At 42.6% G+C, this 17548-nt stretch overlaps 1 protein-coding gene across 1 annotated transcript; it reads right to left on the bottom strand.

Moving 5' to 3' along the window:
* Positions 1 to 8531: 8531 nt before the first annotated feature.
* On the bottom strand, positions 8532 to 15588 carry GSC (goosecoid homeobox). Its single transcript, XM_085628036.1, has 3 exons — positions 15141 to 15588; positions 12074 to 12333; positions 8532 to 8949 (listed from the first exon to the last, which is right to left on the bottom strand). The coding sequence occupies exons 1-3, from the start codon at positions 15472 to 15474 to the stop codon at positions 8797 to 8799; spliced, it is 747 nt and encodes a 248-aa protein (XP_085484162.1). The 5' UTR covers positions 15475 to 15588; the 3' UTR covers positions 8532 to 8796.
* Between the last annotated feature and the right edge of the window lie 1960 nt (positions 15589 to 17548).

The following is a 17548-nucleotide window of genomic DNA, read 5'->3' as shown; positions in this document are numbered from 1 at the left end:
CTCCTGTGAAGGGATTACACGATCTTCTTCGCACTTATCCTAAGGCCTCTGTTATATATACATTTTTACACACATCGCACAATGTTAGAGAAAAAACTAAAATAGAGCTCTCCTGGGAGCAGGATTTACAGATGTGTTGGTCCATATCCCTATGGAACAAAATATGGACTAACATCGGGAAATCCTCGAGAGCAGCAATCACCACACAAACACTCTTTTTTATTTATAACAGACTCCTGCTAAGCCCGGCAACCCTAAGTAAAAGACATACTGGCCTTCCTAATATTTGCTGGACGTGCACCTTTCCACTTGCTGATCTATACCATCTACTTTTCACTTGCCTGCATGTTCATACATTTTGGAAAAATGTTACTTCTCAGATTAATTCAATTTTTGGTTCTACAATCACTTTTTCTAACTCACATATATTTTAGGGAGTTTATCTCCAGTGTGAGTCAACTCTAATTGTAATACAAAGATTTGATACCTTTTACTGGCAGTCGCTTTTCAGCAAATAACCAAAAAATTGGAAAGATTTCGCCAAGTTATCTTATCAATCTTGGTCATATGCCATTTGTTATAACCACAGATTAGATACAGCCGTTCTATACCCTAGTCATATGGCCTCGAAACGCTTACATTTTAGGTCACCTGTCACATCGTTCATAGATGCAAGCGCCAAGCGATCCTTTTCCCTAACCCCTGTTCAACAAGAAGTCTCCCAACCTCCCTGACTTTTCATATATCAATTATACATAAACCTGTTCATATTAATATCATTAATAAATGTTTCTGTATAACATGTAATATGTTGCGACATACACCATTGTAATCGTTTATTTGTATTTTTCTTCTTTATTTCTCTTCTCTTCTTATATTACTCTTCAAGCCATGTTAATCTAATATTTACGCCAAACAATTTTGTTCTGTGTTCTAACTTAATTTCTTTTGTGAGTATCAATTGTTTGACTATATTACGTACCTTCATCCTAAAATTTTCCTTGTCAATAAACGTACTTTTTTAACTTAAAAAATGGTATCCTTGGCCAAATACATCTAACTATGCGGCACAACCCATGCATCATGAATTTTGCTTTTTAAGGGTTGGAACTGCTTCTGCCCCCTGGCATATACTTTTAGGAAGGTCACTCTTGTGTTCAAATGAGTTGGTCAATATCAGCACTAGTGAGACATTGTCAATGCATTTTCCAATCTGAATGCTTACTTCTACTAAAAGGGTTGAGTTCTCATCTTAGAAAAACTGAAAAAGAGATCTGTTGGAGGACAACCTAAGCGCCAAAGGGTCATAAAAAGATGTATTGGGCACAATGAAGAACAGAAAAAAACATAGCCTGGATTGACCAGTTATGGGCTTAAAGACAGGTTCTGTAGGTATGTCAATCAACAAGAATTCTGGATGTGCCCCAGTGCTTCATCTACCCTTTTCATCCAAGCCATCGGTGATGAGGTAATGAAAGGGTTTTGACTCGTGTTGGTGTTCCAATCTACTTTAAGATGGCATAGGCAGCTGAATACTCTGTTTAAATCCTGCTTGTAACTCTGAATTTTAATGCATACTGGTGTCAGAGTATCAATTTCCAAGAACAACCAGAGCTTATTGTTATCAGACTTGCATTCATATGAAGATACGTTTTTGCCTCTGTTGAATGCAAATTACTGTATTGATCATTACTGGTGTGTGTTGGTTTGAAATAGTTAACTCATCTGACCAATATGGTGAATGGAACACCAATAATCACCAGGAATAGTGTAATATATGAGAACGTTGAAGCCATATAGGGCCACATGCATCAATGAGAAAACTGCTCGCAAACGGGCAGATTAGCAGAATCTGCCCCTTTGCGACCGGTATTTTTGCATTTGGGATGCATCATCCCAAATGCAAAAATCGCTATTTAAGGAATCTCTAAATAGCGATTCCTTAAATTGCGATTGCATTTAAGGAATCCCAAATTGAGATTCCTTAAATGCAATGCATGAAAGTTTAAAAATTAGCGATTTTGCTAATAGGGGGAGCAAATTACCATGAAGTTGAACTTCATGGTAATTTGCAAAAACTTTGAAAAATGCACTAAAGTGCATTTTTCAAAGTTCCATTTTACACACACACATGCCCTTGGGGCATGTGTGTGTGCAAGATGTATTCATATGCAGATTTCAGGGGTGCAACAGGGTGTCTTTTTGACGCCCTGGCACCCTTGAAATAGCATGAGCGATTTGCGATTCTCTAATTGAGATTAGCAAATTGAGAAAGTCCTCCCATTCATTCCTATGGGCCTCTAGGCCCATAGGAATCAATGGGGAGGTATTCCTTAATTGCGACTCGCAATTTGCGAGTAGCAATTAAGGAATGTTTAGAAATCGCTATTTTGTAAGCGATTTCTACATGCATAGCCTTTTGCTATTCCTTATTAGCGAATCCTTATTTTTCGCTATTAAGGAATCGCAAATGGCATTGTTGATGCATGTGCCAGTAAGAGCCTTACCTTCATCCAGTAATCAATGTGTTTGTTGGTCAACTACCACGTGATACAACATCAATAAAATTATCAAAGTTTTAAAAAACGTTTTTGTTCAATTTTGTCAATGTGAATTTCAAGTCCAGTTTGACCATTCCAGCTGCAGAGCTACTTAACCACCCCAAAAATATCCTCAAGAGTTAAGATCATTAATTATTCTGTGAGTGGACTTGATATCTACTGCTGCATCCATGCTGCATCAGAAAAGACACACGAGTGCACTGTGACGTTTATGTCCGCACACGATGGATTCCTCATTCATGAGAAAAAGGCCGATGTAAAAAGTAGAAAATAATAAAGCAGAATGCATGAATCTTAACAGCTATATTGCACATATATTCAGAGCTTAATTTGTAAAATAATAAGTGCTGGGCCCAAAGTTGTGCTCAAAAAGCCGTGGCTGGTAGTGCTGGTCCTGGTGCAGCATAGTTTTAATTTCACCTAACGCCTCTTCAACCCACCACCAGACACTTCCTGCCTCTATATCTCACTCTTGCATGTTCTTTTTCATCCCTTCTTTCTCTTTGTCGCTGTTATTCAGGCTTTCCTCCTTCTTTCCTGCATTTCTGTTTTTCTCTCTTTTGCTTTGGATGAAAGGCACTTTTTATCCTCTTCACGAAAAATAAGTGCCGGTCCCCAAAAATGAGTGCTGGTGAGCCCCCACTTGTAAACACTGGCTCTAACTAAACACTGTATATATTGCCTCTAGGGGGGGGGGCTGACATATCAATTTGCAAATGATGCTATCAACTGGAAATTGGGAAGCACTAAAAGCTGTAAAACATTTCACAAACATATTTTACAAAATAACTGTTTTCTGGTGCAACCAACAGTTACAATTGAAATGTTATGCTCACCTCAGTGATATTCCAACATGGTGTGAGGTTGTGTCAAAACCGTGTTTGAGGCCAAACTTACAAAGAATATGGCGCATACGAATATGTACATGTTATTGGATTGAAACACAGTGTGAAGTACATAAACTTTCTATTTTTTAGGTCTGGCATAGATACTGCTTTAGCTGTCTCCCCAGCCTCTTGTTTTCCCAAAAAATTATAATTCAAAAATGCATACATAAAGTCCTTTTGGTCAGCTGTATAAACCAATTGGCTGTTTAAAGTGTCATTCACATTTTGTTTTTGCTCACCACAGCATAAAACATAGGTTGACCCACTTCAGCCAGAAGTACTAGATGTACAGCATTTTGCTTGTGCACATCGGCCTAAAAAGTAGTCATTTTCTGTCCCAGGATCGGTAGTCCAATATCTGCATTTATTTCAGATTTTACTATACGTTACGTCGTGGATCATGTTACTTATTTCAAAAGTATGCATATCTCTTTTACATCAGCGCATGTTTACTTTTCCAGGTTTTAAGCTTTTAATACATATTGCTTATTTTTTAAATAAACTGGCGGTTTACTGAGGCTAACGGCTTTACCAATGCTTGTTAACATGTGGGTGTATGTATGAGCGTGTGCGTGCGTCCCCCTCCTCCGCAAGGGAGACAATTTTTATACAGAACAGGGAAACTGTTCTGTTTTTAAAAAGTTCATGTTTTGTTATCTTACATCTATTAGCTGAGTCAGATTTTATTCAATATCATTTGTTTTGTCCCAATGTAATGTCTATATGACATCAAGTGTTCTCACTATTTCCCAAACGTAATCTCTATCACTAGATCCAATGTAGCATGCTCCCTGCTCCCAACTGCCTCTCTTTCCGTTAGGAGGAATCCCTCCTCAAATGTATGGAGTTTTATTAAGGTCATCACAAGGTCAAATAAGTATCTTACAGAAACGCTTTTAATATGCACAACAAAAGCATGATTATTTCATTCGAAGACCTACCTGCCAACAATTAAGGAGTTCAACAGAGGACTGTTTTGGATCCAAATGACAAATGTGATTTCAACACTTCGTTATAAGTCCTCTAGAACCTCGACAGATGAGAAGGTGGAGTGCCAAACATGCCAACACTCACAATGTATGCAAACAATTGTTAAATTCCTTTTTTATTTTGTTTCCTGCTTAAAAGTTCCTCCACTTCAGTACAAATCAATGGGGACATTAAATGTCCCTGTTTTTTTTTTCTAAATTGCTTCCTTGTTTGTTCTCTTTCGTTGGCATGTGTGCAATGTGGTGATGGCTGCTCCTGGTTAGAGTTATGGGTAGAGTTGTCAAATGGCCAGTATTTTGCTAGAGTGGATGGTATATTTCTGTTAATGGTAGTAAAACATGAAGGAAATTAATAAAATAAATTTCTTACCCTTTGACTTATTGACTTAAAAAAAAAAGAAAAATTAAATGGTTTTTAACTCCGTATTTTAAAAAAACAAAACCTATTAGCCTGGAATTTGCATTTTCAATGATTTTGGCCCTGGACGATGATGAACTTGTTTTTCGTGTGAGCTCTTTTTTAAAAACTGCGGTTCGTGCCCGGTCTACTATGTCTTAAAGTTTAGATGGACTATTTCTCATGTGCAAATAGTATTTTATTTTATTGTACGATTTTATAATTGTCTTTTTGTACTTTTATGGATTCTCAACGATCCGAATAAAGTTTCATTGATTGATTGATTGATTGAAAATCTCTTCAAAAAAGCTCCTTGTCATGGGGAGAACTGGACAAGCAATTTAAAGCTCGAGCTAGCCTCAAGCCAGATGCATGGCTCTGGCTCGTAAGGTGCTATTGGACCCTTGAGTCCAAAATGAGCCGAGACTTTATATGGCTTCTGCCTGCCCACCCTGTAATCTCATGCGCCAAGAAATAAAAAGAAGGTAGTGACCTTTGATGTAAAATGGGAGAGTGGCATAGACATCTCATTGCTGAAGTGCACAGTATGAAAGATAACCTGGGATCAATCCCAGCTTCTCTGCTTATCCAAATCGGGTGATCCTAGATGAATATTGTATTTCACCAAGCCTCCTTTTTCTTCATTATTCTTCATGAGAACACCTTCAAATATGTGTGCTCAAGATGTTTGCTTTACTATAATGTTGCTCAGTGTTTAATAAGAATCTAAGACCCGTATGAGGAGCACAGGAAAGCTGCCTTGCCTCTTTATTCACTAATGGCATCGTCGTTGACACGACAGGGGGTTACCATGCATGTTGTTAGGTTCAAGTTTAAAAACCATTGCTTTAAATAAACACCTCTCAATACAGTGATATACCCTGATGTGTTCTACAGAAAGGCTTCAGCACATTAAAGAAATACACTTTTGAATTTTGAAGAGACTTTATCATATTTTACAAGATCTTTGTTGCATGACTTGCATTCTAAGGGACTTATTTACAAGCCCCTTCCGCCGCCGGTGCGTCACTTTTTCCCATATTGAAAGTGTCGCAAAAGTGGCGCAAAGGGCTTGTATGACGCAACAAGCCACGACCTTGGGGCAGATTTATGAGCCCCTTGCGCCACTTTTGCGTCACTTTTAACATGGGAAAAGTGACGCAAAAGTGGCGCAAGGGGCTCATAAATCTGCCCCCTTGTGTTTAGAAGATGTTAATTGCGTCAGTTCAAGAAACCTTAAAGTTGAAATGCTTCTCTAAAATCGCAGACTAAAGGGTTGCTTGTCTAGCTCATAAAGAGGTTATCTCACTGACGACGAAAGCTACAGGCCGTTATTGATGGCTGTCTGAGAATAAAATACTTCCTTCCCACGTTTTGACGGGGCTCGCTTAGTTAACCACAACGTGTAATAAGAAGTCACCCTTGTGTTTTCTTTCTCTCTTCTCTTGACTCTTATTTCCTTCCTCTGCAAATTCGTAAGGAAGAAGACATGATCTGTGTGCTGTATCCAAATGTTCACATAATGTGATGGTTAGGGGACCAGTTGTGGACCCGTTGTTAATTTAATCAGTGCTCAAATTCAGGTTGATTAAACTAGCGCGATTTTAAATCACAGTGAGACATATGTTGAGCCCTAAATCAAGATATTTCGGTGAGACAGGAATATTGTTGAGAGCTTACGAAGGACGTGCAAAAACACCCCATCGTAAACCGCAGGCTCACCCTTGCTTTGAGTACCTAAAATAACTAGAAAAATAACATCTACTTTAAGGAGGTGATGACATATCAGTGAATGTAGATAGCGACAGTGGATCAAAGGCCACCAGTTTACAATGACAAATAGACATGTTTTGAACCGTGATAAGTAACACGGTGTCCACGCGTCAAGCATAGTGCCAGATACATTTTCTAGTTTCACACCTGCCCGTGGCAAACGGTCGCCATTCATCAGTAGATTTCCTTCAAAATCCTTGACAAATTAGAACTTGTTCTCTTGAAATGTGTGGGGCTTCAAGGCCGAAAGTGTATTAGATGTTGATTGATAATTAAAATTATATTAATGACGTAGTTTTCCGTACAACACGGGCTGCCGCCGCTTTGGGGTGTGGCGCTGTTACTCCAGCAGGTGTCTCAACCCGCCGAGCTATATGTATTCCAGCGAGTGCTGGATTTATGAATAAATATACACCTTTTGTTGCAGTTAATTCGGATGCATTTATTCCAAAAATATTGAGGCAAACTATTTAGGGGCGAGAGTTCTAAAGAACCGTTCCCCTTTGGAAGAAAACGGAGTAAGCGCGGCCAGTGACAGCAAGATTGTGCAATGTTTATCCATGCAGGTATATGCGCCAGAATTTAAAAAAACATATATATACATTTTAAGCTAAATCACTTGTTAAATAAATATACCATTAGCGCTTGCGACAGCATAAAGGCCGTCTCTTTTGGGGGCCTGTTCCATACCCTTCAGAGGTGTGGAGAGATTTATGAAAAAGTCCGAGTACTCACTGTCCTCTTGTTAAAATGTTGAATGACCCATTATAGACACCAGACCTAAAATGCATTTTTTAACATATATTTTTTTTAACATGCGTCAAGGTCCCGGGTGAGCGAAAGAATAAAACTTTACAAGGGGGCAGACATTTTTTCAACACACTCCACTGGCAAATATCGTTACTTTTATTTAAATGTCTTCAAAGTGTCCTACATATAAACATTTCTGAATAAAGGTTTTAAAAACGCGTCCCAAAAATATCAAGCGCGCGCTTTGAACCATACGGTTACAATACAAGAAGGATTTCTTAAAACAGGAATATAGTTTCTCGCTGTCGTGTTTCTTTTTGCTTGATTATATTTATTTTCTCTGTATAAAAGTTCTGATTTTTTTCGCTTTTATCTTTTCACCGGTAACCTCGTGGTGTGATCTTCGGACATGTGTAGCAACATTATAGTTAGGAAAGCAGTGAGCATCTGTGCATCCGTTATTTCGATTCATTTTTTAAAATGCGTGTATTTGTCGTAGCCTATGCGACCCGTCCGTTGTGAAGTCTCCGTGCATTAGCAACCATCGCAGACTCTACAAACGTAGGGGGTTTATTTGCAAGCCGCTGGGACGTCACTTTACATATGGGAACAAGGCACGATGGCGCAAGGGGCTTGTAAATAAGCCCCGTAGGGTTGTAACCTCCAGTCCCCCGTCTCCCAACTATTCCAGGTCTTGGAATTTTCTATTGGAACATGTAGGAAACCAGGATTTTATCTGTCACCTGTCCAAATAGAAGGCATCATTAAAGACCCAGGGTGTCGGAATATAAACATAATTTAAATTGTGTAAATATTAATTGGGGATTGTTTGAAACTATATGCATTTTAAGGACGGCCTAGTTTAGTCTATAAGGTGAACATACTTTAATCTGACAAGATGACGTTAATAGGCTAAAATGCAGTCTTCGAGCCAGGAGCCCTGTGAATAACCAATTCCCCTTTCTTTCCTCAGTTCCTTTACATGTCAAAGCTCCTTGGGGGTCGCTTTGCGGCTATTTACTTCTCGTGCGCAAAGTTCGCATTGTGCGTCATAGAAGAGACACGTATCTTTCCAAGCATTACTGTGTGCACGAATGGGCCGAAGACAGCGGGTACTCACCGGTGTCCTCGGACAGCAGGCAGTGAGCAAAGAAATGAGCAGCAGAAACCGGCAGGTGGAGAGGCCAGGCACGTTACTCAGTGCCCCGGGTTTATTGTATGATTCCATTAACTTAGGCATAAATAGGACATTACAAGTGGGCCATACAGTGTACGCCTGTGCAACCGCTGCGCGAGACACAATTATTTACAGGGAGCTTACAAGTCACCATATGTACAGTATATACAGCTTGTCGGGCGGCAGAGCCAGTGCAAGGTAGCAGCATCCGCTGTGCGCGTGGCACAGTCATTTCCAGTCCATCCTGCGCCCCGGGCGGGCATCAGCTGTCCGAGTCCAGGTCGCTCTTGACGTCCTCTTGTCGCTTTTCCGGGGAAGTTTTGGAGGTTTTGCTCCATTTCTGCGTGTTTTCGGACTCCTCCGACGAGGACCGCTTCTGTCGCCTCCACTTGGCTCTGCGGTTTTTGAACCAGACCTGCCGGCAAAAGGGGAAAGTGTTTTAAAAAAAGAAGCCGCTTACGGTCTCAATGGGGCTTTGCGCAGGGTTCAAGTATGGGGTGTGCTCTGAAAGAGCCACGCAGGGGTCTCAATGCAGCTTTACGCAGAGGTCAAATATGGGATGTGTCCTGAACGAGCCACGCAGGAGTCTCAATGCAACGTTAAACACAGGTCAAACATGGGGTGTACTCCTAAAGAGCCAGGTATGGCCTTAATGCATCTGTAAGGGGATTCAGATAAGGGATGTGCTTTGAAAGAGCCACGCTGGGGTCTCAATGCAGCTTTACGCAGAGGTCAAATATGGGATGTGTCCTGAACGAGCCACGCAGGAGTCTCAATACAACGTTAAACACAGGTCAAACATGGGGTGTACTCCTAAAGAGCCAGGTATGGCCTTAATGCATCTGTAAGGGGATTCAGATAAGGGATGTGCTTTGAAAGAGCCACGCTGGGGTCTCAATGCAGCTTTACGCAGAGGTCAAATATGGGATGTGTCCTGAACGAGCCACGCAGGAGTCTCAATACAACGTTAAACACAGGTCACACATGGGGTGTACTCCTAAAGAGCCAGGTATGGCCTTAATGCATCTGTAAGGGGATTCAGATAAGGGATGTGCTTTGAAAGAGCCACGCTGGGGTCTCAATGCAGCTTTAGGCAGAGGTCAAACATGGGAATTGCTCTGAAAGAGCCACCTAGGGATCTTCGTGCGTCTTTAAGGTGATCCAGATATGGGATGTGCTTTGAAAGAGCAACGTAGGGGTGTCAATGAAACTTTAAAAGAGGTTCAAACTTTGTATGTGCTCTGAAAGAGCTGCTTGGGGGGTCTCAAAGCACCTTTAAATGGGATTCAAACATGGGATGTGCTCTGAAAGTGCCACAAAGGGGTTTCGAGGCCGACCTGAGCCGGATTTAATCACGGGGTTTGCTTGGAGACATGTTGGGGTGCCATTGGCAGGCTTGCCTTGTTTCAAGCGAGGGTTGTACTGAGAACAATACTTATCGAAGGCCTCCGGGCTTTTTAAAGAGGAATTCAAACAGGGCGTGTGCCTAAAAGTGCCATTTAGAGTCACGTAAAATGGATGTCGTCGGATTTATTACAGGAGACACGTTGGAGTCTCCCGCACAGGTCATGCCTGGTTTCAAACGGGATGGGCGGCCTAGATGGTTGGTTTGTTGGGTCAAGTGGACACATCTAGGTGGGAATAAAACAGGGTGTACAATTCAGTGAGGGGGTGCACATACAGAGACGTGTTAAGGGTTCACCAGTAGATCTTAGCAGACTTCAGCAGGGGTGTGCCAGATATGTTGGGGTCTCACGCATGATAGGACTGGGCTATAGGCATTCTGGCAGAGCAAGAAGAACTGGTTTGAGTTCAGTGCGTGTAAGTTTTTGGGCTGCTTTTGAGCCTGTGTCAGGTCTAGTGGGTCGCTTTTTCATTGATATTACCACAAGCATGGCCTGCAGCAAACGTGGACAGCCTCCCATACATTGGTCAACCCTTCTGCAGCGTGTCTTTACCACTTCAAAACGGCCCGAGGTGCATTTGTGCCACTTTTTAGCCATCTGATTTCCTAAAGGGGACACTTTTATTTTGGATCCGGGTTCAGCCTAAATTTCTTTCCCAGTCTGACTTGGTCTCAATGGCAGCTCTCCACAGACGTCAAACGGGGTGTACTTAAAAACAGAAATATTGGGGTCTCTCAGGTCTAAGCGAGATTCAAACAGAGGCTTCATTTCAATCGGGTTGTTATGGCCCATGGGCAACTTCCATCATGTTTCAAACAACAAGCACCGACGGACTATAATCCCGTCTCCACACACAGCGGGAGGACAGGAAGCACTTGCAAACGCAAACACGTGCACGCACACGCACGCACCAGCACACAGACTGGATTTAGCATTAGTCGAATCGACAAAGTAAGTGTGCCATGGGTGCGGATTGCGTAGAGACATAAACACATTTTCCTTACAGTCTCCCCCCAGTCCAGAGCACTCTGAATGTAGTTTTCATATAGACTTTGAAGTTTGCACCGCGCTACACATATCTCTGACTGACTTGCAACTCTTGTAAAGTATTCGTATGTTTGCACAATATACAGAAAACGCGCTCCGATGCGCACTGGCCAGTCCCCTTGATACTCTGACACTGCTAGCTCCCCTTCTGGGTGGGGGTGTACACGCTGCGCTCATCCCCGAACTGCCTCCTCTCTGCACAACTAAAGGAATCTGGTACTTAAGGGACTCGTCGTCAATGACCTGTGCCTGGCCTTGAACTTAAAGGGCTTTGTATTCACCCTTCCTCGTAATTAGACATAATTCCGCGACAGGGCATAACTGTACTTTTTAGGCCCCAAAATTCTGCGAGTGCGCCCAAGGATGGTGAGAGATGTGAAGTCCCACATTCAGGCGCTTGACTACCCTGTACGCAAGCGCCTAACAGGTTAATGTGTGCTTAATAAATCCCCAAATAAGGTGCACACACGAGACAAAAGAGACAGTATGTCTGTAACTAAACAGACAGAGATAGATAGACAGACGGACGGACGGACGGACGGACGGACGGACAGACAGACAGACAGACAGACAGACAGATAGATAGATAGATAGATAGATAGACAGACAGACAGATAGATAGCCTTTGTATAATAAGCGTGTTTGTGAAACGAAATCTACACGAAACTTTGTTTGCTGATGGGGCCATCAACATATGTTTCTGAAGGGGGTTTCTATCTGTCTACCACAGTGATCGTTACAGTTCTGCTGCCCAGGACATAGTCCTTATATCAAAAAAGGTCACTGATTAACACATTTGATGTGCACGGAGTTAGTTCCCTTAGAATGTCTGCGCCCTCTTCGCCGGGCTCACAGCTGTCAGGGCCACTACCACCCCCTCATCTCCGTCCCGATTGATCCGTGGGCGCATTTTCACCACTAGTGCTGGCCTAGTGCACTCACGACGAAATAAAGGGTTCTTAAATGACCCAGCATTGCAGCTGCGCTGTGGACGCCAGTGCGTCAGGGGTGAAGCTGGGCTTTACTAAAGCACAATAGGAAACCCAACCCCGGCATGGTGTTTGCGAGACAGGGCGCTTCACTCACCTCCACCTTCTCCTCTCGCAGGTGGACCCTCCTCGCCAGCTGCTCGCGGGTGCCCACATCCGGGTACTTGGTCTCCTGGAAGAGGTGCTCCAAGGCCTCGAGCTGCTCGTCGGTGAAGATGGTACGGTGCCGCCTCTTCCGGCGGCAGTGCAGCTGGTTGAGTAGCTGCAGCTCTGAGCGGGACAGGGTGCCCACGTTCATGTAGGGCATCATCTGGTGAGGCATAGGGGACATCAGCACCGAGCTGGAGCCGTCGTAACCTGTATGGGAGCAAGGGAGAGCACGGTGAGGGCAACGCTGAATGTAAACAACAGCCCCCTGGTCACACAGCAGACGATCAAAACAAACTTCCCCCTGTGCGCTCCCGGAGCAGCGCAAAGTACAGCACAGGCCAGCGGGGCTCATGCACAAACACGCATGCTAACACACAGAAATGTGTATACTTCCTGAAAGTACCGCCCTGCGCCATCAAAAACAATGCGTTGACTTCTGTTTAAGTCCCTGAAAGTGCACATTTGGCAACACACACACCTCAATTGCAAAACACACACCTCGCCAATTTTACATTCTTTGAAAATATATACGTTGCAATGTAAGAAAGCGACAGCTTCTACAAATTATCTATACTTCTCTGACATAGAAATAGAGACCGGTTTAAAATGAAACTTTTACTTTTTAACATATATATATATATATATATATATATATGTGTGTGTGTGTGTGTGTGTGTGTGTGTATCTACATAGCATATCTGTGACACATAATGAAAGTATTATGCACAGCTATCTCCAGACTGACACTTGTATTTAAATTTGAGGAGTTTTTCTCACTCTCCCTTTTTTTTAACCTTATTGATCAAATGCATTTATATTTTAAAGTTTTAATGGCAACCGTGGCAAAGACGGCTGTTTTCTCCAAAGGCTGTCATAATCAGGCATTTGTCACTACGTTGTATTTGTATTTACATAATAACTTGCTTTATTCATACGTGTTTTTTATGTTCTTTTATGGCTGTTGAGCCGAAAGAAAGGGATTGAACTGAACTACACGTCTCAAAACGAAACAGAGCCAGGCCATTAACACTCATCTAAATACATTTCAACTTATTTCCTAATCTAAAACAAGCCATCTTCCAAAACACAAATCTAGCTACTTTTATCTTCTTGAACTCGCACGTCTTGTAATACAAAAACGGCAGCTCCAAAACACATACAACTGCTTGTTGACTTCATTAAAATGACTTTTTTTTCGAACTAGACTTCGAGCTTCTTTTCAACTTCTTATTTTATAACGCAAAGGGGGGGGGGGGGTTCGAAAACACACATCTAACTATGGTCTAACCTTTTGAAATCCCATAATTTGAAAACCCGTTTCAAAATTCACGTGTAACTACTTCTTATTAATTTCTTTAAACCACATATAATGTATCATAGAAGAGAAAATCTCTCAATAAACAGAACTGACTACATTCAAACTCCTCACTGAAGCATATAGATCATATAACATAAAATCGGATTCTTTCCACACACTTATCTGACACGTGGGGAACTCTTCGATGTATATATCCCAAATGCATCCTACAAATTAATCGAAATAATCGAACACAAAACATTTGCAACTGCTTAAAATGTTGCTCTCAAAGTACAATTGTTTTCCCCCCAAATACTAAACTGGCAGCTTTTAAAAATATTGTGCATCTCGCAACCCCGAAAGACATCTCCGCTAAACACCGACCTTTCTAAAATAACCCGGAGTACAAAAAGGAATAGCTTCTACATACTGCCCAAAAATTGTTTAGTTCCATTGGAAGTAAAGATTTCTTCTGTCAATGGAAAAGTTGAAAGATACGTATTTGAGAAGTTTTAAAGTGCTTAGAAGTACGCATCTCATAAAACAAACACAAGTAGCTTCACATGTGTACCCGGTAACATTTAACGTTCATGAAAGGAATTATACGTACATATCACAAATTCGAAACTAGATTTCACATACTGAAAGATTGGCCCTTTCACCCAAAAGAGACAACGCAGAAATACTGGTTTCAGAGCTTCAAGAGATTACCACTAAATACATCTTTTAAACTTCTTTTAAGCAAAGTTCCTATAGCACAAAACACTACTCGAGCAACTGTCGTTAGAGCTGTTTTAAGATTAGACCGCTTTATACTTAAATGGTAACTTCAATGCACTCATCCGACAACGTCTTCTCGAAACTATTAACATCAATGTGTACTTCTACCAGGAGACTGCAAAAGTGCTGATGACGTCCAGTGTTTGTCCCATGAATGGATCACGCGAGTAGCCTGCGGCCACGCAGTAACACTTTCAAATGGGACTTAAACATTGTTTCCAAAAGAGCGCTCCGGATATTAGAGACTTGGTGAACCAATCAAGTGAAAGTGGCAGCAGAGAGATGCCCGATAGAGCAGTAAACAGACAGATAAGTAAAAAGACCTGTAGAATGAGAAACAGATATATAGACAGACGGACAGGTAGAAGGAAAAGACAAATTACGCAAACAGAGCGGCAGACGGCGTATGATAGATAGATAGATAGATAGATAGATAGATAGATAGATAGATAGATAGATAGATAGATAGATAGATAGACAGACAGACAGACAGACAGACAGACAGATAGACTGAAGTATCCCAAAAACAGGTACAAAGACACCCGTCTGTGGCTCAGATACTCATAAAATGTCAGTATGGTCCCTTCTTGGGACTTTGCTACTTTCCGTATAATATTATACCCACGTTAATGTGCAGGTGTACATTTCTAAATAATCCTATTTAAAACACACGCAGAAGCATTCACATACATGTATACGCACATGTATAGCGTTTGCGTGCAAAATGTGCACACTGATGCAGCATAAAGTACAAGCAATATAAATATGTATACGTTATATCTACGATGTTTTTCATAACTGTTAACGTACTACGTCATGAGGCATGGTCTGCACGTGTAAGGACGGAAAGAAGTTGTGTAAAGTGAACGAGCTTTTAGGGAAGCCTTAACTTTCATACATTGCTCTGAGCACTTCCCCTCCCTGCCTCGGTCCTTACCTGAGCTCGGAGCCGGAACGCAGGAGCACTGTTGGGCCCCGAGGGGCTGCATGGTCCCGCAGCACCCGTGAGCACCCGGAGGCTGCAAGTGCAGCTGTCCGTAGTAGTAGCCGCCGTTGTAGCCCACTCTGGAGGCGGCCAGCGTCGGGAGGCCGGCCGTGGGGCCCAGGGCCCTTGGGTAGAAGCCGCCGTAGTCCGCCGCGGTGGGCGCCCCGTACAGAGGCTCCCCCAAGCCTGGGTAGAGCAGCGGACCGCCCTGGTGCAGCAGCACCGAGTCCTTGCCGCGGGGTCTGGCGGCCAGAATACTGTCAATGCTGAACATGCCAGAAGGCATCACCCACCCGGGGGCTGAGCAGAGGAGGCTGCCCTGGCACAAGCGCACACGAACTCTGAGGGATGGACAGCCCCGGTCACGTCTCCTCCCAAACTCCTCTCCCGTGGACTGAACTCCCAGCGCCTGCTGCAATGCCCCATCCTAGTCCCAGCCCCTTTTTTATACCCAGCCCACGTCATCCTGTACTCGGCTGCAGTGCACGGGGCGCACCAGCCGCGGTCCTGCTTGGGACCCCGGGGTGGGGGGCAGAGAGAGGCGTGAAAAGGAAGCCTGATCTGTGTATTGAGATTTTAATGAAATTAAGGTAATCCATTCCCCATTAGGAAAAGCGCTTTAAGAGCCCCCCGGCCACAGCCTGATCCCTGGACGCAGCAGATAATTGAACGGGTTAATCTGATTAATGCCTTTATGGAGAGGCAGTTAACAGCGACCTTAACCCCGCCCCCCGAACCCTGCTCTTCTGCTGTGATTACACATTATCGGGTGCAACTTCCTCAGTCTGGTACACCATTAAGTTTGTAAACAACTACTAAGTGTGTGATGCTGGGAGGGGCGGGGAGGTCTGAATGCAACCATTTCTCTTTAAAATAACACCGGTTCTCCCGATTGTCTGGTCGTGTGAAAAGATGATTTAGTCCGAGTTTTACTGGATCATCTGTTCAGAAGTTATAAGTGGCACAAAGTATATATATATATACTCCTTACAACACTTCACATCGGCACATGCTATTTAGAGCGAGTAAACTAATACATTTTAATATAAGGAAATATATAATAGACACACTGTGACACATTTATTAATACAATGCAACAGTTAAAGAATTTTAATACAATAGTTCAGCTTTCCTGACTGAATAAAACCAGCTTTCTGTCTCAGAGATTGTATTATAGAGGAAACCAACTCTAATCAAAGTCATGTAGTCAATTCTGTACGTTTTTAAATCAATGCATTGAATTAACCCCTTTTATACTGGCTTTGGTTAAATACTATGCTGTGTAATTTCTATACAGGTCAAAGCCGCAGTGCTTAGGCTATGCATGTCTGCATTGCACAATATGCTATTACAGTGCTGAAGAATAGGGGGGCATCATGACCCACTTGACGCTATGCCTCTCATTCATGCCCCTCCAATCTTAACTATAGCAATATAAACGTACTAAAGTTGTACTTCTCAATGTTATATCCTGCCTTGAGGACTTGAGAAAGACCTGTGTGGTTGAAACGTGTAGACACTGAATAAGTTAATAGTGTATGATACCATAGGAAGTGTGTTTCTCCTATCAAAGCATTAAATGATTATATATATATACATATATATAATATATACTATATAATAATATGGAGCTGAAACGCGTAATGGCGATGGGTGAATAAAATACCTCTGAGCACTGATTTGGGTCCGTGTCCGTGACTGTTTGGATTAGAAGATATCCAGCCAGCGGATTCCTCATTATATATATGTGCATAAGCAGTGCATGGCAATGGCACAAGTTATAAATATTTTAGGACCCAAAGACCCCAGTCCAGACTGCACCCCCCTCAAACCCAAACCAGTCAACGACAAGACAGCTAACTGGTTTGGGAAGAGGGGTCATGTTTATTACAGTGCAATAAAAACACAACAAGAGTTATTGAGCATTTGCCATTAAGACATATGTCAAAAACACGCAGCAAGTATATATAACTACAAGTCACAATTCTCTGGTATGTAAAAAGTTAAGTAAACAAGTACATATTCTAGTAGCACGATATACACAGATGATATACACAGTTCTTTGCAATTGGGGAATCCATGTGCAACACTCCAACGCTAGGGGGTGCATTAGGATGGCGGGCAGACTTCAGTGCGCCCGCCACCCTAGCAGTGCAGGGACCGGCCGCCAGTGGTGCGGTGGTCCCGCACCACCAATTAGGATGCGACCGCCACTGTGGCGGTTACATCCCGCATATACAACATTGTGGTGGGCGGTGCTGTGAGCAGCACCCACCACAATGTTGTAAATGCATGTTGTGCATTGGCATGCACAATGTGACAGGCACCGCGCGGTGCCTGCCACCTCGTGTATGCCAATG

This window comes from Triturus cristatus, chromosome 9 (genome assembly GCF_964204655.1).
Source record: "Triturus cristatus chromosome 9, aTriCri1.1, whole genome shotgun sequence".
NCBI lineage: Eukaryota > Metazoa > Chordata > Amphibia > Caudata > Salamandridae > Triturus > Triturus cristatus.
Note: the sequence above shows the minus strand (reverse complement) of the source record. Positions and strands in the feature narration are given on the sequence as shown.